Raw genomic sequence first — 20,552 nt, forward strand, 5'->3', positions numbered from 1 at the left:
CCCCACCTCGGCCTCCCAAAGCTTTGGGATTACAGGCCTGCTAACATTTTATTTTTTAGAGGTTTGCTTTTCTCTTGAAATCTCAGGTGTCTTACTCAAAACACCACAGGCCAGAAAGGTTATGAAATGTAAAATATTAAAATAGTTGTCATTATATTGTTTCCATTTGTGAACAAGTGTGTGTCTGTGTGTGTGCGCGCGCACAATTTATAAACTGATGTAACCTTACACACCAGAAGGTTAAAATGAACCCCCAAGAGAGCCCGGCCTAGCACTGAGATTAGGCCCCGCCTGAAAGTGCCTGGAGGCACTAGTCTGTCACTCCTGCCTCATTCAGTGCACTGTATGGTCGCAATTTCTGTCATTCAAAGCCTGAGGGCGTGAAGCCTGGAGCCATATCCAATCAGAGCGCTGGAGTGAGAACTGCCCAATAAGGCGCGCAGCCGCAGAGGAGGGGGCGGCATCCGGGAATCTAGCGCGGCCTTGGCCTCTTGCTTCAGCCAGAGCCGGGTTAGGGCGTCACGGTCCTGCTTCCCCCTCTCAGGGAGGCCTCCGTGATTCCTCCACAGCCTCAGCCTCCGTCACTCTGTGACCAGCGGGTATTGGGTGATTCTAGCTAAGACTTCGCGACACCCTCGAAACCCTGAAATGGTGAGTGTGCCGGGCAGGGTGTCCCGAGGCTGGGAGGGCCTCGTCGGCAGCGGCGGGAAATGGCGGCGGCGGGACCGAGTCTGTGAACGGAGTCCCCGCTGCCGCCGCTCAGCCCTCTGTCCTCAGTCCCCTCCGGTGAGGGACCCGCGCTCCTGTCGGTCCCCGCACGGCGGCTCTGCCCAGCCTGCAGCCCTCCTCGTTCAGCTCTGCGACCGCAGCCCCGCACCTTCCCCGGGCTGTGGGGTGAGGAGCTCACCGGGAAGACGCCGGCGCGGCGTGCGCGGGCACGTGTGGGAGGAGCTGTGGTCCGGGCTCCTGTCCCTACTTTACCCGGTTCCGAATGAGATGGAGGCCCCGTCAAAACATAGAGTTCATGTGAGGAAACAGGACTCATTAATGGGACAGCGCCGGCCATGGCTCGTGGTTTGGGGGCTGCCAGCGGGTCTTGAAGGAAAGGCTTTTGTGAGGTGTGTGAGGAAGGGAAGCCATTCACCCGCCCGCCCCAACTTTCCACCAGTCCCCTTGCCCTGAGCGCCTCCTCCGCGTGGCTGTTCCTGAGCGGCATCTTTTAGAATACGCTGGTGTCGTGTGCACAGCGCTTCGCTGGGTTCTGTGAGTGGTTCTGCCACATTATGGAACTTGAGGAGGGTGTGGGCGCCCCTGGTTTGTTGGAGACGTTCAGAAATGAAGACGGGTGTCCAGAGGCAGGGACTGGCGTCTGCAGGGGGGCAGTTGCGGGAAGAGCGCGGAGCTTGTGGGTCTGCGCTGACTCTGGGTGGGGTCGTTAGTGAGTGGCTGGACACCCCGTTGGGGTTGGAGCATTGACGGGTGTTGAGGAAACTCCGCACGTTTTCTGTCAGAAGAAAGACATGGCTGAGCCTGGGCTGGAGGGAGCCTGGTGTCTGCGGGAGGCGCGCCTGGGTTCTGCACATGCGCTGTCCCGCTGGGCACTGTCCTGTTCCTCCAGGTCTCCTCCCGGGGAGAGGGGACTGAGAACTCAGAGGAAAGGAGTTCTGACAAACATCCCTTCCCTGCACCCTGCTGCCAACCCCCACCCAATGCTAACCCACTCCTGAGCGCGCCCACCGGGTATTCGCATGGCCTCACTCCTCCCAGTACAGGGTTCCACCCTCAGGAATTGTACCTATGGAAGCTTTGCTCCTAGGTTGTTCTGCCAAGAACCCACACAGTGCCCAGAAGACTCCTGGCTCATTTGAATCCCAGACACTGGATCTGTAGCAGGAACCTGTTTCCTTCCCCCATTCAGGCTTCTGGACCACCTAATCCTAATCTCTGCCTTTATAGACACAGCAGTCAGTCAGATGGTAACCCTGCCTCGGACTGCACTTGTAGCACAAACCAGTCTTTTAGTGAGTCCTGCCCTGCCCCCTCCCATGACTCTTAATAGCACCTTTCTCTCTTCTGCCATTTTCTTTTCTTTATTTTTGAGACGGAGTTTCGCTCTTGTTGCCCATGCTGGAGTTCAACTGCACGATCTTGGCTCACTGCAACCTCCGCTTACCAGGTTCAAGCGATTCTTCTGCCTCAGGCTCCCGAGTAGCTGGAATTACAAGCATGTGCCACCACGCCTGGCTAATTTTGTATTTTTAGTAGAGACGGGTTTCCTACGTATTGATCATGCTGGTCTCGAAATCCCGACCTCAGGTAATCCGCCTGCCTGGGCCTCCCAAAGTGCTGGGATTATAGGCGTGAACCATCGCGCCTGGCCCTCTGTTTTTTTTTTGAGACGAAGTCTCACTCTGTCGCCCAGGTTGGAGTGGAGGGATGGACTTAGGCACACTATGTGCACAGGAAAGAGAATTTGAGGAAGAAAATAGCAGAAGAGCGGCTGGGCGCGGTGGCTCATGCTTGTAATCCCAGCACTTTGGGAGGCCAAGGCGGGCGGATCATGAGGTCAGGAGTTCGAGACCAGCCTGGCCAATACCAGCCTGGCCTACAAAGGGCTGCAGGCGCCTGTAGTCCCAGCTACTCAGGAGGCTGAGGCAGGAGAATGGCGTTAACCTGGGAGGCGGAGCTTGCAGTGACCTGAGATCACGCGGTTGCATTCCAGCCTGGGCAACAAGACTGAAACTCAGTCTCTAAATAAATAAATAAATAAAGAGGTAAGAATTTTTGCTCTTCTGCCTTTTCCTAAAGCTGTTTGAAAACTTTTTTTTTTTTTTTTTGAAACAGAGTCTCGCTCAGTCTCCCGGGCTGGAGTGCAGTGGCACAATCTCAGCTCACTGCAAGCGCTGCCTCCGGGGTTCATGCCATTCTCCTGCCTCAGCCTCCCGAGTAGGTGGGACTACAGGTGCCCGCCACTACGCCCAGCTAATTTTTTTTGTATTTTTAGTAGAGACGGGTTTTCACCATGTTGGCCAGGATGGTCTCGATCTCCTGATCTCGTGATCCGCCCGCCTCAGCCTCCCAGCGTGCTGGAATTACAGGCGTGAGCCACCGCGCCAGGCCTGTTTCTTTTTTTTTTTTTTGAGACGAGTCTCTGTTGCCCCAGCTGGAGTATAGTGCCCTTATCTTGGCTCACTGCAACCTCTGCCTCCTGGGTTCAAGCAATTCTCGTGCCTCAGGCTCCCAAGTAGCTGGGATTGCAGGCCCGCACCACCACGTCCAGCTAATTTTGGTATTTTTAGTAGAGACGGGGTTTCACCATGTTGGCCAGGGTGGTCTCGAACTCCTGACCTCAAGTGATCCCTCCACCTGGACCTCCCAAAGTGCTGGGATTTTAGGTGTGAGCCACTGTGCCCGTCTTGAAAACGTTTATATTTAAGTATTTTATCTGCTTCTTTAAAATATATATAAATAAATTTCATCAATTAAATAGGACATTTGTTTTTTTTGAGTCAAACTTGCCTTTAGGACCTGGAAACTATTGGTGTGAAATGTAAATAGCAAGAACATACACCCTATCCCACAGTTTCTGTAGGCACCTAGGAGGCTGCCTTCAGCAGGTATTTAGCTCCACACTGGAAATTTAACTCCTGTCATGAAGATGTTGGAAGTTTATTTTTTCTGTGAATATTACCAATTAGAAAATCCAGATGACTTCTCAAATTACTAGGTGAAATTACAATAAGCTGTATATGACAAATGGTGCTGTCATGTCTTCTGCTTGAGAATTAATTATGGTGAGTTTCTGTGTTTGCAGTCTCTTAGATTGCTTGTGATGCACACCACATTTTGGTTTATTATGTACCAAAACATTTTCTTTTCTATTGTTGTGTACAGTTTTTTAGGATTGGAGATGATTTTGCTTTTAGTTATGTTTTCCACACACCGTCTGGAATCATCAGACATTATACACAAGTGCTATCTCTGCTTCACTTTAGAGAAAAACCTTTCTCAGGATTCCACTCACAACCCAGAATTTGGTGGCAAAGTGCAGCAAAGTGCTCGCCAAATCTGGAAATAGAATGGTCTCTCCTATTTGAGATCTGCAGTCCCTTCTATAACAATTATACTAGATTTCTACAAAAATAACTTTTTAGTACTGCAATCAGTTATTCCTCCTTTGTCAGTGTGCCTGGAATCTTCAAATCTGACACTGATTCCGTGATCATGGGGCCCATAATCCCAATCAGGATCCCACATGTGCATTGATTAAACCTGAGAACTTCAACTGCCTTCTCCCTTTGCCCAAATGCCCACAAATGTGCATAGCTCACCAGCCCTCCACGTCTTAAATGTGCAGTTCCAAATTCTGAATTTATAGTCTTGGGGTTTGAGAGAAGGATAGAACTTTTATCTGAGAAATATAAGTTATTTTAATCAGATACAGTGATGTGTTAAAATGAGACCACAGTCATGTACTGTTCCCCTCTTTGAACTATTTGTCTTTTGAAATTGTGTTCTATTGCCACAAATGGCTGTAAATTAACCTAATAATGTCATAGTGGACACTATAACCCACACCTTATAAATTAACAATGTATATAGCCAGTCACTAACCACTTACTTCCATAAGGCAATAAGAATTTCTGATGACTTTCTATCCGTTCTCTCTCTACCTTCCTTTTTGCCTTTAAAAATATACTCATAACTTCTAGTTGGAGTGTATATTCAGGGCAGCTTTATATTCCAGCATTGCTTCTTCAAGCTTTGGCCCAAATAAACTCTCTACTTATGGTTTACCCCAGGATTTTCCTTTTAGGTCAAAATATTCTTCAGAATGTGTTGGGCCTGGCATGGTGGCTCACGCCTGTAATCCCAGCACTTTGGGAGGCTGAGGCAGGCAGATCACAAGGTCAGGGGATTGAAACCATCCTGGCCAACATAGAGAAAACCCGTCTCTACTAAAATACAAAAAATTAGCCAGGTGTGGTGGCACGCGCCTGTAATCCCAGCCACTTAGGAGGCTGAGGCAGGGGAATTGCTTGAACTTGGGAGGTGGGGGTTGCAGTGAGCTGAGATGGCACCATTGCACTCCAGCCTGGCGACAGAGCAAGACTCCATCTCAAAAAACAAACAAACAAACAAACCAGAATATGTTGAAGGTGCCTTTATGAACAATCTTTCCTCCGGTTGTACTCCACTTGCTGTAACCCCCAAGAATGCTGAGGCAAGACTCCATCTCAAAAAACAAACAAACAAACAAACCAGAATGTGTTGAAGGTGCCTTTATGAACAATCTTTCCTCCGGTTGTACTCCACTTGCTGTAACCCCCAAGAATGCTGAGGCACATTGATCCTACCTAGAATCTGCACATAAAAGCTGACCTCTGCCTAGGATTCATAAGACAGGGCTAGACTTTGGGTTGAAGACATACAGAAAACTCAGAAGACGTTTTCTGCATCATGAGAGGTCAACGTAGACATCTTAATCCCCACTTTCAGAGTGAAGCCCTTTGAGTTTTCCAGATCTTGTCCAGTGACCTGCTGTAGTTGTGTGGGAGGCTTCTGGTATGAACACAATCCTGTGGCAGAATCTGTTAAGTGTAAACAAGCACTTTAGCAGTGGGGGGTCAGGGCCACAAAATAACCAGAGCCATAGTCACAACTATGCCTCCCTGTAAACTGTGTTATTGGAGTAGAGTACTTTTGTCCTTCGCCTTGCCTCAGAGTTACCTGATCAGGGACAGGGGCTTTCACATCTGGATCTAGGATCTGCAGCTTCACCAGGGCTGTTCCATTTTCTGTTTGCATCCCACAAATTGAGCCTGAATCTCTCCTGCCTGGATCACCATGGGGACATCAGCCCAGGGTCACTGGGGACACTCACCAGCATCTGTATTTGAGACATCTGAGGATATCCTGTGCAGACTGGGTCAGTCTGATGGCAAGGTCTAATTCTGCTCCCATTTTAGAGGAAGAGAAATGACTCACCCAGGGTTTGTTCCTCCCTTCACAGAAAGAATCTCCTTGGTTTATACCCAGATAAGAGTTGCTCCAGTTCTCCAGTTTTTTGGTGAAAAATGAGATCTGGATTCTCAAACTGATTAATAAGCTAATTGTTTCTATTTCATGTGGTCATTAGAAAAAGAGATGAAGCAGTCATGGTCCCTACCCTCAAGCAACTTGCAGTCTGGAGCACATGAATAATGGTTGAATTCAGCATCATGTGCTCAGTACAAAGACGGACACTGTACAGGAGACTTAAACTTCATTTGGGTTACTTTCCTTTTATTGTTTTGTGAGTTTTAATGCCACCACCTGAAGAGAGTATTCACTGACAGAAGAGAAGTTGTTATTGTTAGTACTGTTTTTACCTTGCTAAGAGTAAGTGTTTGGCTTCTAACATAATTGGTCTAGAAAAACAAGGGTTTTGGTTAAATTCCTTGTTGTATGTTATGAAAGACACAGGGGAGTGGATAAAATAGATTAAAATTTCACAAACTCTGGGAATCAAATTTCTCTAGGGCAGCCTTAGAAAAGACAGCTGAAAATACTTAGCGGCATAGAGAACAGAAGCCTGGGGCCCACTCTCTGTCCTAACCCTGCTCAGATCCACCCTGTGCTGAACCTTGTCCAGGTCTGGCCCCGCACTGAAATCTCTCACAGAACTGCTTTGAGGAGATCAGTGTTTGGAGTGGCTGCTCCTACCACCTCTCCAGAGCTGGTGCTCCCAATTTCCTGAAACACAAAAGCAGATAAATTGGGAAAAGATACATACTTTTGGGCCTGAAATTCTTTTTTATAAAATTAAAACCAGTGTTTCTAGAGACATCTCATCCAGCAACCTGTTCTCCATGCCTGTAGTTTGTGTTTTTTTTTTACAAGTCTTAAAGTAAATACACAAAAATTCCTCTGAATTGCACTTAAAACTTCCTTTCTGTTTCTTTGCCATCTATTTATATTGAGCTATTCTTCTATACATTAAAAAAAAAAAATCAGTAGTACGAAAACAAAGGAAATGGAAATTCTGGGCCCTGCATTTAAATCCTGGGAAGTATTGGATACTTAGTACCCACCTCCCAGGATGTTACAAGAATTAACACATAATATGAATGTCCCAGCACAGTGCTCTGTGACATACTCCTGAGCACATAGTACATGCTCCATAAATATCGCATTAATGCAGGTGCACATGTTTTTCTTTTCTTTCCTTTTTTTTTTTTTTTTTTGAGATGGAGTCTTACTCTGTTTCGCAGGCCGGACTGCAGTGGCATGATCTCGGCTCACTGCAACCTCTACCTCCTGAGTTAAAGCGATTCTTCTGTCTCAGCCTTCTGAGTAGCTGAGATTACAGGCGCATGTCACCAAGTCTGGCTATTTTTTATATTTTTAGTAAAGACAGGGTTTCACCATATTGGCCAGGTTGGTCTCGAACTCCTGACCTCGTGATTCTCCCGCCTCGGCCTCCCATAGTGCTGGGATTACTGCGTGAGTCACCAGTACCGGCCCACATGTTTTTCCAATGCAGAGTTAGACATTGACACCATCTCCAGCCTTTGTAACCATTAAAGGGCCTGCAGAGAATGCTATGCTTCAGGATGATTGGTGGTCTTGTCTTGGAATGAAAAGTATTTGTGTTGGGGTAAGGGACTCTGTGCTGTGCCTGCTTTCTCTAGCCGAGTAGTGCTATAATGGATCCAGGTGGAGGAACATCAGCATTAACAGGAGACTTGATAAAAGTCGCTAATTCATGGACTGTTTTCAAAGCTGCAAAATTTTGGTACAGTGAGGCCTAGGACATTAAATAATTTATATGCACATTGAAGCTTGAGAGACAGTGCTTAGCTAAGTGACTCTCAGCCCAGTCTTCCCCTAGGGTCACAATTTGAAGTTAAATCATCACGTATGCCCTCCCATCACATCCTGTCTATTGTTCTGGGTGGAAACGTTTCTGTTTTTTAAATTAAGTTACTCACATATTATAGCAAGGCCAAGGTCAAGCATGAGGACTTCCAGATACTTTCATGAGAGGTGAGTTCAACCTGTTTTCCAGGAGGTCACAGGGCCTACTCTGCTTGGTTTTGGTAGGGGCAGGTTAATGTAGCCCATTATTTTTATTGCAGCAACAGAAACTGTTGGAATGCCTTCCTTTTTCCTCAGAGCTATAGAATACTTTAGAGAATATTACTGTGTTGAAAGTTATTTTATCAGATAATCCCAGTCACATGTCAGAACTAGTTCTCTTAACACATTTCACCTGTAGTCAAATTAAGACCTCTCTCACTTGATACATATGTATTTTCAGGAACCCTTAACATTCAGGGATGTGGCCATAGAATTCTCTCCAGAAGAGTGGAAATGCCTAGACCCTGCCCAGCAGAATCTGTATAGAGATGTGATGTTGGAGAACTACAGAAACCTGGTCTCCCTGGGTGAGGATAATTTTAATACATAATTCCTAATACTCCCTCAGAGTTTTATTTTCTATTTTTGTAGAATGTCTTTTGAGATATATCTGTATCTATATAAAAATGTGTGTGTCTCACACACATATATAAGTTGTATATGTATATAGTAAATTCTTAACATTGGTAATAGAGTCTCAGAAACTGTAAGTGAAGCAACATATCATTTAAGAAAATGAATTTTAGGGCTGGGCACGGTGGCTTACGCCTGTAATCCCAGCACTTTGGGAGGCTGAGGTGGGTGGATCATGAGGTCAGGAGTTTGAGACCAGCCTGGCCAACATGACAAAACCCCGTCTCTACTAAAAATACAAAAAACTAGCTGGACGTGGTGGCAGGTGCTTGTAATCCAGCTACTCGGGAGGCTTAGTTGGGAGAATCACTTGAACCTGGGAGGTGGAGGATGCAGTGAGCCGAGATTGCACCACTGAACTTCTGTCTGGGTGATAAGAGCAAAACTCAGTCTCAAAAAAACCAAAAAACAACAACAAAAAAAGAAAACTAATTTTAGCAAAGTTTAATTGATACAAACAAGAGTTATGTTTGGTATATAGCAACATTGCTTCATTTAAAGTTGCAGTTTTCAAGAACCTGTTTTGAACATTAAGTGAGGACTTACTGTATAGCTGTGTTTGTGTGACATGGAGTTTTCTGATAAATAAAAATTGTTTGAGTATCTTTAATGTGTACAATGTAATGATTTGATAAGTATATATTTTGTGATATATGCATATTTTATTGCAAAAATATAGTCAAGTTGATCAACACATCTATTACCTCAGATAATGATTTTTTTTTGGTAATAAGAACACTTAAGGCCTAGTGTTGTAGCAAATTGTAAGCATACATTACAGTATTACTAATTATAAACAGAATACTATTATGCTAATCTAATGCTAATGTACATTAGGTTACTCAGACTTATTCAACTTATAACTAAAAATTTGTACTCTTTGAACAACATCTCCTCATGTTCCCACCCTTAGGCTCTAACAACCACCATTCTACTTTCTGCTTCTATGAGTACATTTTTAAGATTTACCCATCTATGTGACAAGAAGCAGTTTCTTTGTCCCTCTGTGTTTGGCTAATTTCATTTAGCATCATGTCCTCCAGGTCTATCCATGTTGTAAATGGCTAGATTTCCTTTTCTCTTATGGCTGAGTAGTATTTTACTATGTATATATATATACTCCATATTTTGGCTATTATAAATATACAATGAATATGGGGCTGAAGATATTTCTTCAAGGTGTTAATTTAATTTCCTTTGGTAGTATGGCCAGAAATGGTATTGCTGGATTATATGATATGTCCATTTTTAGTTTTTACTGGTTTTTATGATGACTTTTTCAATTTACATCTCACCAACAGAATACAGCATATATGTTGTATGTATGTCTTTGGGGAAAAAAATCTAACCTTTTGCCTGTTTTTGAATGGGTTATCGTTATTATTGTTTTGCTTTGAATTGCAGAAGTTTCTTAAATATTTTGAATGTGGATACTAACTTTTTTTTTTTTTTTTGAGACAGTCTTCCTCTGTCACCAGGCTGGAGTGCAGTAGCACGATCTTGGCTCACTGTGATCTCTGCCTCCTGGGTTCAAGTGATTCTTCTGCCTTAACCTCCCAAGTAGTTGGGATTACAGGCATGCGCCACCACTCTTGGCTTATTTTGTATTTTTAGTAGAGATGGGATTTCACCATGTTGGTCAGGCTGGTCTCAGTCTCCTGACCTCAAGTGATCCTCCCGCCTTGTTCTCCCAAAATTAACTTGTTATCAGATATATCACTTGCAAATATTTCTATCCCGTAGGGTTTTTAGAAATTTTGTTTTCCTTTGCTGTGAAGAAGCAGTTTACTTTGATACAATCCCACTTGTTTGTATTTTTGTTGTTGTTGCCGTGCTTTTGATGGCATATCAAAAAATTATTGCCAAGACCAGTATCAAGGTTTTTCCATGTTTTCTTCAGGAGTTCTAAGGTTTTTGGTCTTACATGTGTTTCATTTTGAGTTAATTTTGGGGTATGGTATAAGAAAATGGTCTACCTTTGCCAGGCGTGGAGGCTCACGCCTGTAATCCCAGCACTTTGGGAGGCCGAGGTCAGGAGATCGAGACCATCCCAGCTAACACAGTGAAACTCCGTCTCTACTAAAAATACAAAAAATTAGCTGGGCGTGGTGGTGGGTGCCTGTAGTCCCAGCTACTCGGGAGGCTGAGGCAGGAGAATGGCGTGAACCTGGGAGGCAGAGCTTGCAGTGAGCCGAGATCGTGCCACTGCACTCCAGCCTGGGCAACAGAGTGAGACTCCGTCTCAAAAAAAAAAAAAAAAAATGTACTTTTATTCTTTTGCTTGTGGCTTCTCAGTTTTTCTGGCACCATGTATTGACAAGCCTATAATTTCTGTATTGTATATTCATGATCCCCATCCCAAAATTCGTTGACCTTGTATGCATGGATTTGTTTCTGGGCGCTATTCTGTTCATTGGTTTTTGTATGTGTATTTATGCAAATGCCATATTCTTTTGCTTACAATAACCATTAAATAAAGTTTAAAATTAAGAAGTATGATGCCCCAGCTTTGTTCTTTCTCACGATGGCTCAGGTTATTTAAAGTTGTTTAAGGTTACACTTAAATTTTACAATTGTGTTTTCTATTACTGTGAAAAATAACACTAAAATTTTGATAGGGATCCCATTTGAATCTACAAATCACTTTCGATAATATACTTTGACAATATTAGTGATCCTAATGAAATATGTGTTTGTGTCTGCTTCAATTTCTGTCATTATTGTATTTAGTATATACATTTATTGTTATACATTAGATTTTGTGGCTTATTGTATTTAGCGTATACATTTTTTTATTTCATTGGTTAAATTTATTTTGAATTTCTTATTTTTATAGTGTTGTAAATAGAATTTTTTCTTGGAAATTTTGTTGTTACTTTATGGAAATGAAACAAATATTTGTATGTTGTGGCAGGTGTAGTGGTTCATTTTTGTAATCCCAGCACTTTCAGAAGCCAAGGCATGTGGATCACTTGAGCACAGGAGTTTGAGATGAGCCTTGGCCTCAGAGTGAGACTCTGTCTCAAAAACATGCACAAAAAAACCCCACAAGTATTTACATGTTGATTATGTATTCTAATACCTTAATAAATGCATTTATTAGTTCAGTTTTTGTTATTCTACTCTAGGATTTCATATATATGCATGATCATATTATCTACAAACAGTAAAATTTTTTCTTATTTTGCAAGCAGGAGAGCTTTGTTCTTTTCCTTGGCTAATTGTTCTGATACAAACTTTCGGTAATATGTTAAGATAGAAGCTGTGGTCCTGGAGGCATGCTTGCAGATCTTGGATTCAGCTGTGGTCCCTGAAGCAGCCCTGTGTCTATATATTTTAAGGAGTTAACAGTGATTTACAGTTTTCTATAATCTGTTTTTTGGCAGGTAAACATCTCCTTTTGTTGGGTCCCCAGGCTGATGAGATTACCTCTGGGGTTGCAGAGAAGAAGGGTTGTAGCTGGGTCACAAGGGTGATGCTGGGTCTGCTGTGGGGTCTGCTTTTGATGGTTGTGTTACCAGAGATTTGGACAGTCATAGATTCTTTCTGGGCCCTGGAAAGATTAGATTTCCTTGAGGACATTAATCTATATGGCAGGCAGTAGGATTGGGTTTTGAAGTTTGTCTGCATATTATAGCCCAAATACCAGGTATATAAATGGGTTTGGCTTTTACTGACTACCTGGGAACAGTTTTTTTTTTTTTTTTTGTGACGGAGTCTTGTTTTGTCCCCCAGGCTGGAGTACAGTGGTGTGAACTTGACTCACTGCAACCTCTGCCTCTTGGATTCAAGCGATTCTCCTGCCTCAGCCTCCTGAGTAGCTGGGACTACAGGTGCAAACCACCATGCCCGGCTAATTTTTTTTTTTCTTTTGAGATGGAGTCTCACTCTGTCACCCAGGCTGCAGTGCAGTGGTGCAGTATCAGCTCACTGTAAGCTCTGCCTCCCGGGTTCACGCCTTTCTGTCTCAGCCTCCGGGGTAGCTGGGACTACAGACACCCGCCACCGCGCCGGGCTGCTTTTTTGTATTTTTAGTAGAGACAGGATTTCACTGTGGTCTCGATCTCCTGATCTCGTGATCCACCCGCCTTGACCTCCCAAAGTTCTGGGATTACAGGTGTGAGCCACTGCGCCTGGTATGCCTGGCTAATTTTTTGTATTTTTAGTAGAGACGGGGTTTCACCATGTTAGCCAGGCTGGTCTTGATCTCCTGACCTCCTGATCCACCCACCTCAGCCTCGCAAAGTGCTGGGATTACAGGCTTGAGCCACCGTACGCGGTCCCTGGAAACAGTTTTTGCAGGTCTCTGTGGGCCTCTGAGTGTGTATGAGTGGCCACGGACTGTGACTACAAATGACTTGAAGTGAGTCATAGGACTGCTTCAAGGAGCACAACTGAGGCCAGGATCTGCAGGCCTGTCTCTAGGGCCATGACTGGGTGTGTCTTCCTGCAAGTCTCTTGACGGGAAGGACCACTTCTGGGCTATAGCTGAGATTGAATTTGAGAGAAGTTATGGAACTGCTTCATAATCCTCAGTAAGGCCAACCTCCATGCACCATTTTCTTGTCTGTAGCCATGTCTGTGGGCTCTGGAGTTGGCCACCTGGGAGAGGGCCTGCTTTTTCCAAATAACCCTTCCTTGGTCTTTAACTCCACTGAGGTCTCGCAACCCTAACTGTAGGCAAGCACCATTGTACTTATGTTTTGTAGGAATTTACTACCTAAAATATCTTATGTAAGTGGAATCATACACTGTCACTTTGTTAGTGTCTTATTAAATAATGGTGTCTAATTAAATACTGTCTTATTAAAATAATGGCTTTAAGATCTATCCTTATTGTATGATCTGAAAAGATATTTTCATTTAAGTCTAAAGAAGTTTTCATTGTATGTGTAAGCCACGTAAGCCACATCTTTTTTTTTTTTGAGACGGAATCTCACTCTGTCGCCCAGGCTGGAGTGCAGTGGCTCGATCTCGGCTCAGTGCAAGCTCCACCTCCTGGGTTCACGACAGTCTCCTGCCTCAGGCTCCAGCTGGGACTACAGGCACCTGCCACCACACCTGGCTAATTTTTTTTTTTTTTTTTTTTTTTTGTATTTTTAGTAGAGTCAGGGTTTCACCGTGTTAACGAGGATGATCTCGATCTCCTGACCTCATGGTCCGCCCGCCTCGGTCTCCCAAAGTGCTGGGATTACAGGCATAAGCTACCATGCCCAGCCAAACCACATCCTTTTAAATTATTCATCTCCTGAAGGATGTTTGAGGTTTTTCACTTTTTGGCTTTTGTAAGTAATATGGTTTGGATCTGTGGCCTCCTCATTCAAATCTCACATTAAATGGTAAGCCCTAATGTTGTAGGTGGGGCCTGGAGGGATGTGATTGGATTATATGGTTGGCTTCTCATGAATCGTTTCGCACCATCCCCTTTGGTACTGTCTTTGCCATAATGAGTGATTTCTCCTGAGATCTCATTTTCTTTGTTTTTTTTTTTCTGATATTCATCGCAGTTTAATCTAAAAATGAAATTTCTACAGAAACAGGAACTATTTTAACAAAGAAAAAAAATCCCTCATTCAAACTTCTTTGTAGTGGTAATGGCTGCAGAAAACTACACTATCAACAAGCTTTGCTTTATTAACTCAGATGTACAAAATCTAGAAAGCAGATGAAAGTGAATTATTTCTTCAACATTTTAGTAAAACTTCTGATAATCAGTTCAAAGCAAATACAGCACATGACAACTCAAGCATAAATCAAGACGGAGAGCCTGGGGAGTTTGATGTCTTAAATTTTCCATAAAGGTATCATTGCAACATATAGGATTTCCCCCCATATTTTAACCTTCCCAGTTTCAAAGGAAAGTAAAGGGAGTGGATTACATGTAGACAGCATGTGTGCAAGTGCCCACACATGCAAGGTGGCAGGTAAAGTGTCTAATTCCTTCTTCCCACCACCCAAGTCTCACTTCACAGAAATCATTAGGTAAAGGAAAACCAATGAGGAGTACCGCAGTTTTAATAACTGAGGCTGAGGCAGAAGAATTGCTTCAACCCTGGAGGCGGAGGTTGCAGTGAGCCAAGATCGTGCCACTGCATTCCAGCCTGAGCGACAGAGTGAGACTCCATCTCAAAAAAAAAAAGAGACAACAAAATAGATAAAAGAGAAATAACATATGACTACCATTTTGTTCATTGTTTTCTGAACATTTAGTAGTTTCTGTTTTTCTTTCATGCTGTCTTCCCTTGTGTAGTGTTGTTTTTGTTTTGTTTTTATTGTTATATGCTTTGGTTCCCTGTTTTGTGTATCTACTACAGTGTTTTTTTGTGTTTTTTTTTTTTTTTTTTTGTAATTTCCAAGAGATATAAAATATCTCATAAAAGTGTAGCTTGGCCAGGTGCGGTGGCTCATGCCTGTAATACCAGCACTTTGGGAGGCTGATCACAAGGTCAGGAGATCAAGACCATCCTGGCTAACACGGTGAAACCCCGTCTCTACTAAAAATACAAAAAAATTAGCCGGGCATGGTGGCGGGCCCTTGTAGTCCCAGCTACTTGGGAGGCTGGGGCAGGAGAATGGCGTGAACCTGGGAGGCAGAGCTTGCAGTAAGCTGAGATCGTGCCACTGCACTCCAGCCTGGGTTACAGAGCGAGACTCCGTCTCAAAAAAAAAAATAAATTAAAAAAAAATTTAAAAGCCTAGCTTAACATTCTAACTTCTTTTTTATCCACATAGGGTCTTGCTTTGTTTCCCAGGCTCTAGTGCACTGGTGCATTCACAGCTCAGTTCAGCCTCAAACTCTCCAATATCAAACAATTTTCCCATCTCAGCCTGCCGAGTAGCTGGGATTACAAGTACATGCCACCAGATCCAGCTAATTTTTTTGGTATTTTTTTTGTAGAAACAGGGTTTTGCCTTGTTACTCAGGCTGGTCTTGAATTCCTGGGCTGAAGAAATCCACCTGCCTTGGCCTATGACTATATGGGCTATTTTTGGTTCTATATGATATATAAAGTAGTTTTCTCCAATTCTGTGAAGAGTCAATGGTAGCTTGATGGGAATAGCACTGAATCTATAAATTACTTTTTTTTTTTTTTTTTGAGACGAAGTCTCGCTGTGTCACCCAGGCTTGGAGTGCAGTGGCGCGATCTCGGCTCACAGCAAGCTCCGCCTCCCGGGTTTACGCCATTCTCCTGCCTCAGCCTCCGAGTAGCTGGGACTACAGGCGCCCGCCACCACACCTGGCTAGTTTTTTGTATTTTTAGTAGAGACGGGGTTTCACCATGTTAGCCAGGATAGTCTCGATCTCCTGACCTCGTGATCCACCCGCCTCGGCCTCCCAAAGTGCTGGGATTACAGGCTTGAGCCACTGCGCCCGGCCTGAATCTATAAATTACTTTGGGCATTATGGCCATTTCATGATAACCGATTCTTCCTATCCATGAGCATGGAATGTTTTTCCATTTGTTTGTGTCCTGTCTTATTTCCTTGAGCAGTGGTTTGTAGTTCTCCTTGAAGATGTCTCTTACATCCCCTCTAAGTTGTATTCCTAGGTGTTGGGGGCCGCACCGGGGGTGGTGGAGAATGAAAGAACACACAAAGACAAAGACACACAGAGAACATGGCGGCTGCACTCAGAGCCTCCGCCTCACTTTATTTATACTCCATAAACCTCACGTCAGCAGAAAGAATGCAATGCAAAAAAACTTTCTTTTCCCACATGTAACCTTCTACTCAGTACCTTGTTTCTATATTCTTTCTTATTTACCCGCCTTCTTGGCGCCTACGGGAGTTCATTAAAAGTTCAGTTGGAGATACTGTCCTTGAGCCCTATCTATTCTCAGCATACTGTTTTCAAAGGCCCCTACACTAGGTATTTTATTCTTTTTGTAGCAGCTGTGAATGGGAGTTCACTCATGATTTGGCTCTCTGTCTATTGCCTATTATTGGTATATAGGAATGCTGTGACTTTTACAAATTGATTTTGTATCCTAAGACTTTGCTGAAGTTGCATGTCAGATTAAGGAAATTTTGGGGTGAGACAACTGGGTTTTCTAAATATACAATCATGTCGTCTGCAGACAGAGACAACTTGACTTCCTCTCTTCCTATTTGAATACCCTTTATTTCTCTTGCCTGATTGTCCTGGCCAGAACTTCCAATACTGTTTTGAATAGAAGTGGTAAGAGAGGGCATCCTTGTCTTATCGTGGTTTTCAAAGGGAATACTTCCAGCTTTTGCCTATTCAGTATATTGGCTGTGTTTGTCATAAATAGCTTATTATTTTGGGATACATTCCATCAATATCTAGTTGATTGAGAGTTTTTAGCTTGAAGGGGTGTTGAATTTTATCGAAGGCCTTTTCTGCATCTATTGCGGTAATCATGTGGTTTTTGTCATTGGTTCTGTTTATGTGATGGATTATGTTTATTGATTGGCATATGTTGAACCAGTGTTTCATCCTAGGGATGAAGCCAAGTTGATCATGGCAGATAAGCTTTTTGATGTGCTGCTGGATTCATTCGGTTTGCCAGTATTTTATTGAGGATTTTCATATCGATGTTCATCAGAGATAATGGCCTGAATTTTTTTCTTTTGTTGTTTCTCTGCCAGGCTTTGTTATCAGGATGATGCTGGCTTCATAAAATGAGTTAGGGAGGAGTCCCTCTTTTTCTAATGTTTGGAATAGTTTCAGAAGGAATGGTACCAACTCCCCTTTTTACCGCTGGTAGAGTTTGGCTGTGAATCCGTCTGGTCCTGGCTTTTTTTGGTTGGTAGGCTATTACTGCTTCAATTTCAGAACTTGTTACTGGTCTATTCAGGGATTCGACTTCTTCCTGGTTAAGTCTTGGGAGGGTGTGTGTGTCCAGGAATGTATCCATTTCTTCTAGATTTTCTAGTTTATTTGCGTAGAGGTGTTTATAGTATTCTCTGATGGTAGTTTGTTTCTGTGGGATCAGTGTTGATATCTCCCTTATCATTTTTTATTGTGTCTATTTGATTCTTCTCTCTTTTCTTCTTTATTAGTGTTTCTAGCGGTCTATTTTGTTGATCTTTAAAAAAAAAAACTAGCTCCTGGATTCACTAAATTTTTTAAAAATTTTCTCCAGTTCTGCTCTGATCATAGTTATTTCTTGTCTTCTGCTAGCTTTTGAATTTGTTTGCTTTTGCTTCTCTAGTTCTTTTAATTGTGATGATAGGGTGTCGATTTTAGGTCTTTCCTGCCTTCTCTTGTGGGCATTTAGTGGTATAAATTTCCCTCTAAAGGCTGCTTTGGCTGTGTCCCAGAGATTCTAGTAGGTTGTGTCTTTGTTCTCATTGGTTTCAAATAACTTATTTATTTCTACCTTAATTTCGTTATTTATCCAGTAGTCATTCAGGAGCAGGTTGTTCAGTTTCCATATAGTTGTATGGTTTTGAGTTTCTTAATCCTGAGTCCTAATTTGATTGCACTGTTTTCTGAGAGACTGTTATAATTTTCGTTCTTTCGCATTTGCTGAAGTGTGTTTTACTTCAGTTATGTGGTCAACTTTAGAATAAGTGCAATGTGGTGCTGAGAATAACGTATATTCTGTTGATTTGGGGTGGAGAGTTCTGTTGATGTCTGTTAGGTCTGCTTGGTCCAGAGGTGAGTTGAAGTCCTGAATATCCTTGTTAATTTTCTGTCTCGTTGATCTAATATTGACAGTGGGGTGTTAAAGTCTCCCATTATTATTGTGCGAGAGTCATCTCTCTTTGTAGGTCTCTAAGAACTTGCTTTATGAATCTGGGTACTCCTGTATTGGGTGCATATATATTTAGGATAGTTATCTCTTCTTGTTGCATTGATCCCTTTACCATTATGTAATGCCCTTCTTCTTTTTCTTTTTTTTTTTTTTTGAGACGGAGTCTCACTGTGTCGCCCAGGCTAAAGTGTAGAGGCATGATCTCGGCTCACTGGAAGCTCTGCCTCCCGGGTTCACACCATTCTCCTGCCTCAGCCTTCTGAGTAGCTGGGACTGCAGGCGCCCACCACCACGCCCGGCTAATTTTTTCTATTTTTGTAGAGATTGGGTTTCACTGTGTTAGCCACGATGGTCTTGATCTCCTGACCTCGTGATCCATCTGCCTCTGACTCTCAAAGTGCTGGGAGTTACAGGCATGAGCCACTGCGCCTGACCCCTTCTGTTTTTGATCTTTGTTCATTTGAAGTCTGTTTTATCAGAGACTAGGATTGCAACCCCGGCTTTTTTTTTGCTTTCCATTTGCTTGGTAAATACTCCTTCTCCATCCCTTTATTTTGAGCCTGTGTTTGTCTCTGCACATGAGATGGATCTCCTCAGTATGGCACACTGATGGATCTTGACTCTTTATCTAACTTTCCAGTCTGTGTCTTAATTGGGGCATTTAGCCCATTTACATTTAAGATTAATATTGTTCTGTGTAAATTTAATCCTGTCATTACGATGCTAGCTGGTTATTTTGCCCATTAGCTGGTGCAGTTTCTTCATAGTGTCGATGGTCTTTACAGGTTGGTATGTTTTTGCAGTGGGTGGTAACGGTTTTTCTTTTTCATGTGTCCTTCAAGAGCTCTTCTAAGTCAGACCTGGTGGTGACAAAATCTCTCAGCATTTGCTTGTTTGTATTATTTTTCCTTCGCTTATGAAGCTTAGTTTGGCTGGATGTGAAATTCCGGGTTGAAAATTATTTTCTTTAAGAACGTTGAATATTGGCCCCCACTTTCTTCTGGTTTGTGGGGTTTCTGCAGAGAAATCTGCTGTTAGTCTGATGGGCATAACCTGACTTTTCTCTCTGGCTGCTCTGAACATTTTCTGTTAGCTATTTTTTAGATTTTTATTTTTATTTTTTTTTCTTGAGACGGAGTCTTGCTCTGTCACCCGAGGCTGGAGTGCAGTGGCACAATCTTGGCTCACTGCAGCCTCTGCCCCCTGGGTTCCAGCGATTCTCCTGCCTCAGCCTCCTGGGTGGCTGGGATTACAGGCACGTGCCACCATGCCCTGCTAATTTTTGTATTTTTAGTAGAGATGGGGTTTTGCCATGTTGGCCAGGTTGGTCTTGAACTCCTGACCTCAGGTGATACACCCGCCTTGGCTCCCCAGAGTGTTGGGATTACAGGCGTGAGCCACCACACCTGGCTTGGATCTGTGTTTTATTGTTAATGGTTCCTGGAGCATTTTTAGTTTCCTTTAGTGCTGTTATGTTTGCCTGATCTTTCATAATTTGTGAAGCCTTGTTTTGACGTCATTGCATCTGAAGGAGTAAATACACCATTCTGTCTTTATAGACTAGTTTTGGGAGGTAAATATCTTCTCCTATTGGATTTCTGGACTGATGAGATTTCCACTGAGATTGCAATAAAGTGCTTCGGATTCAGGTCACACAACTACTACGGGGTCTGCAGTGAAATTCATGCTTGGCAGACCTGTTATCTGGGCATCAGACAGTTGTGGATTCTGTGTATTTTCTGAGAAGACTGAACTTTCTTCAAGATGTTGACCAGTATGACTGGCACTGAGGAAGAAAACCCTCCAGTTATATCTGCAGATTAAGGTGCTGATACAATCAATGGAGCAGGTGTGGCTCCTCCTGTGTCGCTCTTGAGAGGTGTTTGGAAATGTCTAACCTAGTCATTGGACAAGTTCCTAGATGAGCAGTACTGACCCTTGATCACAGCTGCGAGGGTGTGGAACGATTCACAAGGCTGCTTCAGGATACACAGCTGAGAACAAAGTCTTCAGGTCTGTTTTGGGGTTCATGGCATTTCTCCCTCCAGATTTCTGGGGGGGCAGGACGTCTTTCAGACTCTAAGTGACAGAGACCAGAGCGTGGTTATGTGACTGCTTCACGATTCACAGTGGGAATGAAGTCAGCCAACATGCCTACAGGGGCACATATACGTGTGCTTTTTGGCAGGTCCCAGGTTAGGAAAAACTTCTGGACTTTGGTTGCATGGACTTGGAGCCAGGTTATAGTGCCACGTGAAGACCCACTGTCAAATAAATACTGGCAAGCCTACATCC

General features: G+C 43.4%; 1 protein-coding gene across 1 annotated transcript in view; it reads left to right on the forward strand.

The window, feature by feature from the left end:
• Positions 1 to 460: 460 nt before the first annotated feature.
• Positions 461 to 20,552, forward strand: part of ZNF721 (zinc finger protein 721) — a 94,256-nt gene continuing 74,164 nt past the window's right edge. Inside the window, 2 exon segments of the mRNA XM_031664819.1 lie at positions 461 to 651; positions 8,303 to 8,429. Coding sequence (XP_031520679.1) covers positions 649 to 651; positions 8,303 to 8,429 — 130 coding nt within the window. The 5' untranslated portion in view covers positions 461 to 648.

This window comes from Papio anubis, chromosome 3 (assembly GCF_008728515.1).
Source record: "Papio anubis isolate 15944 chromosome 3, Panubis1.0, whole genome shotgun sequence".
Lineage (NCBI taxonomy): Eukaryota > Metazoa > Chordata > Mammalia > Primates > Cercopithecidae > Papio > Papio anubis.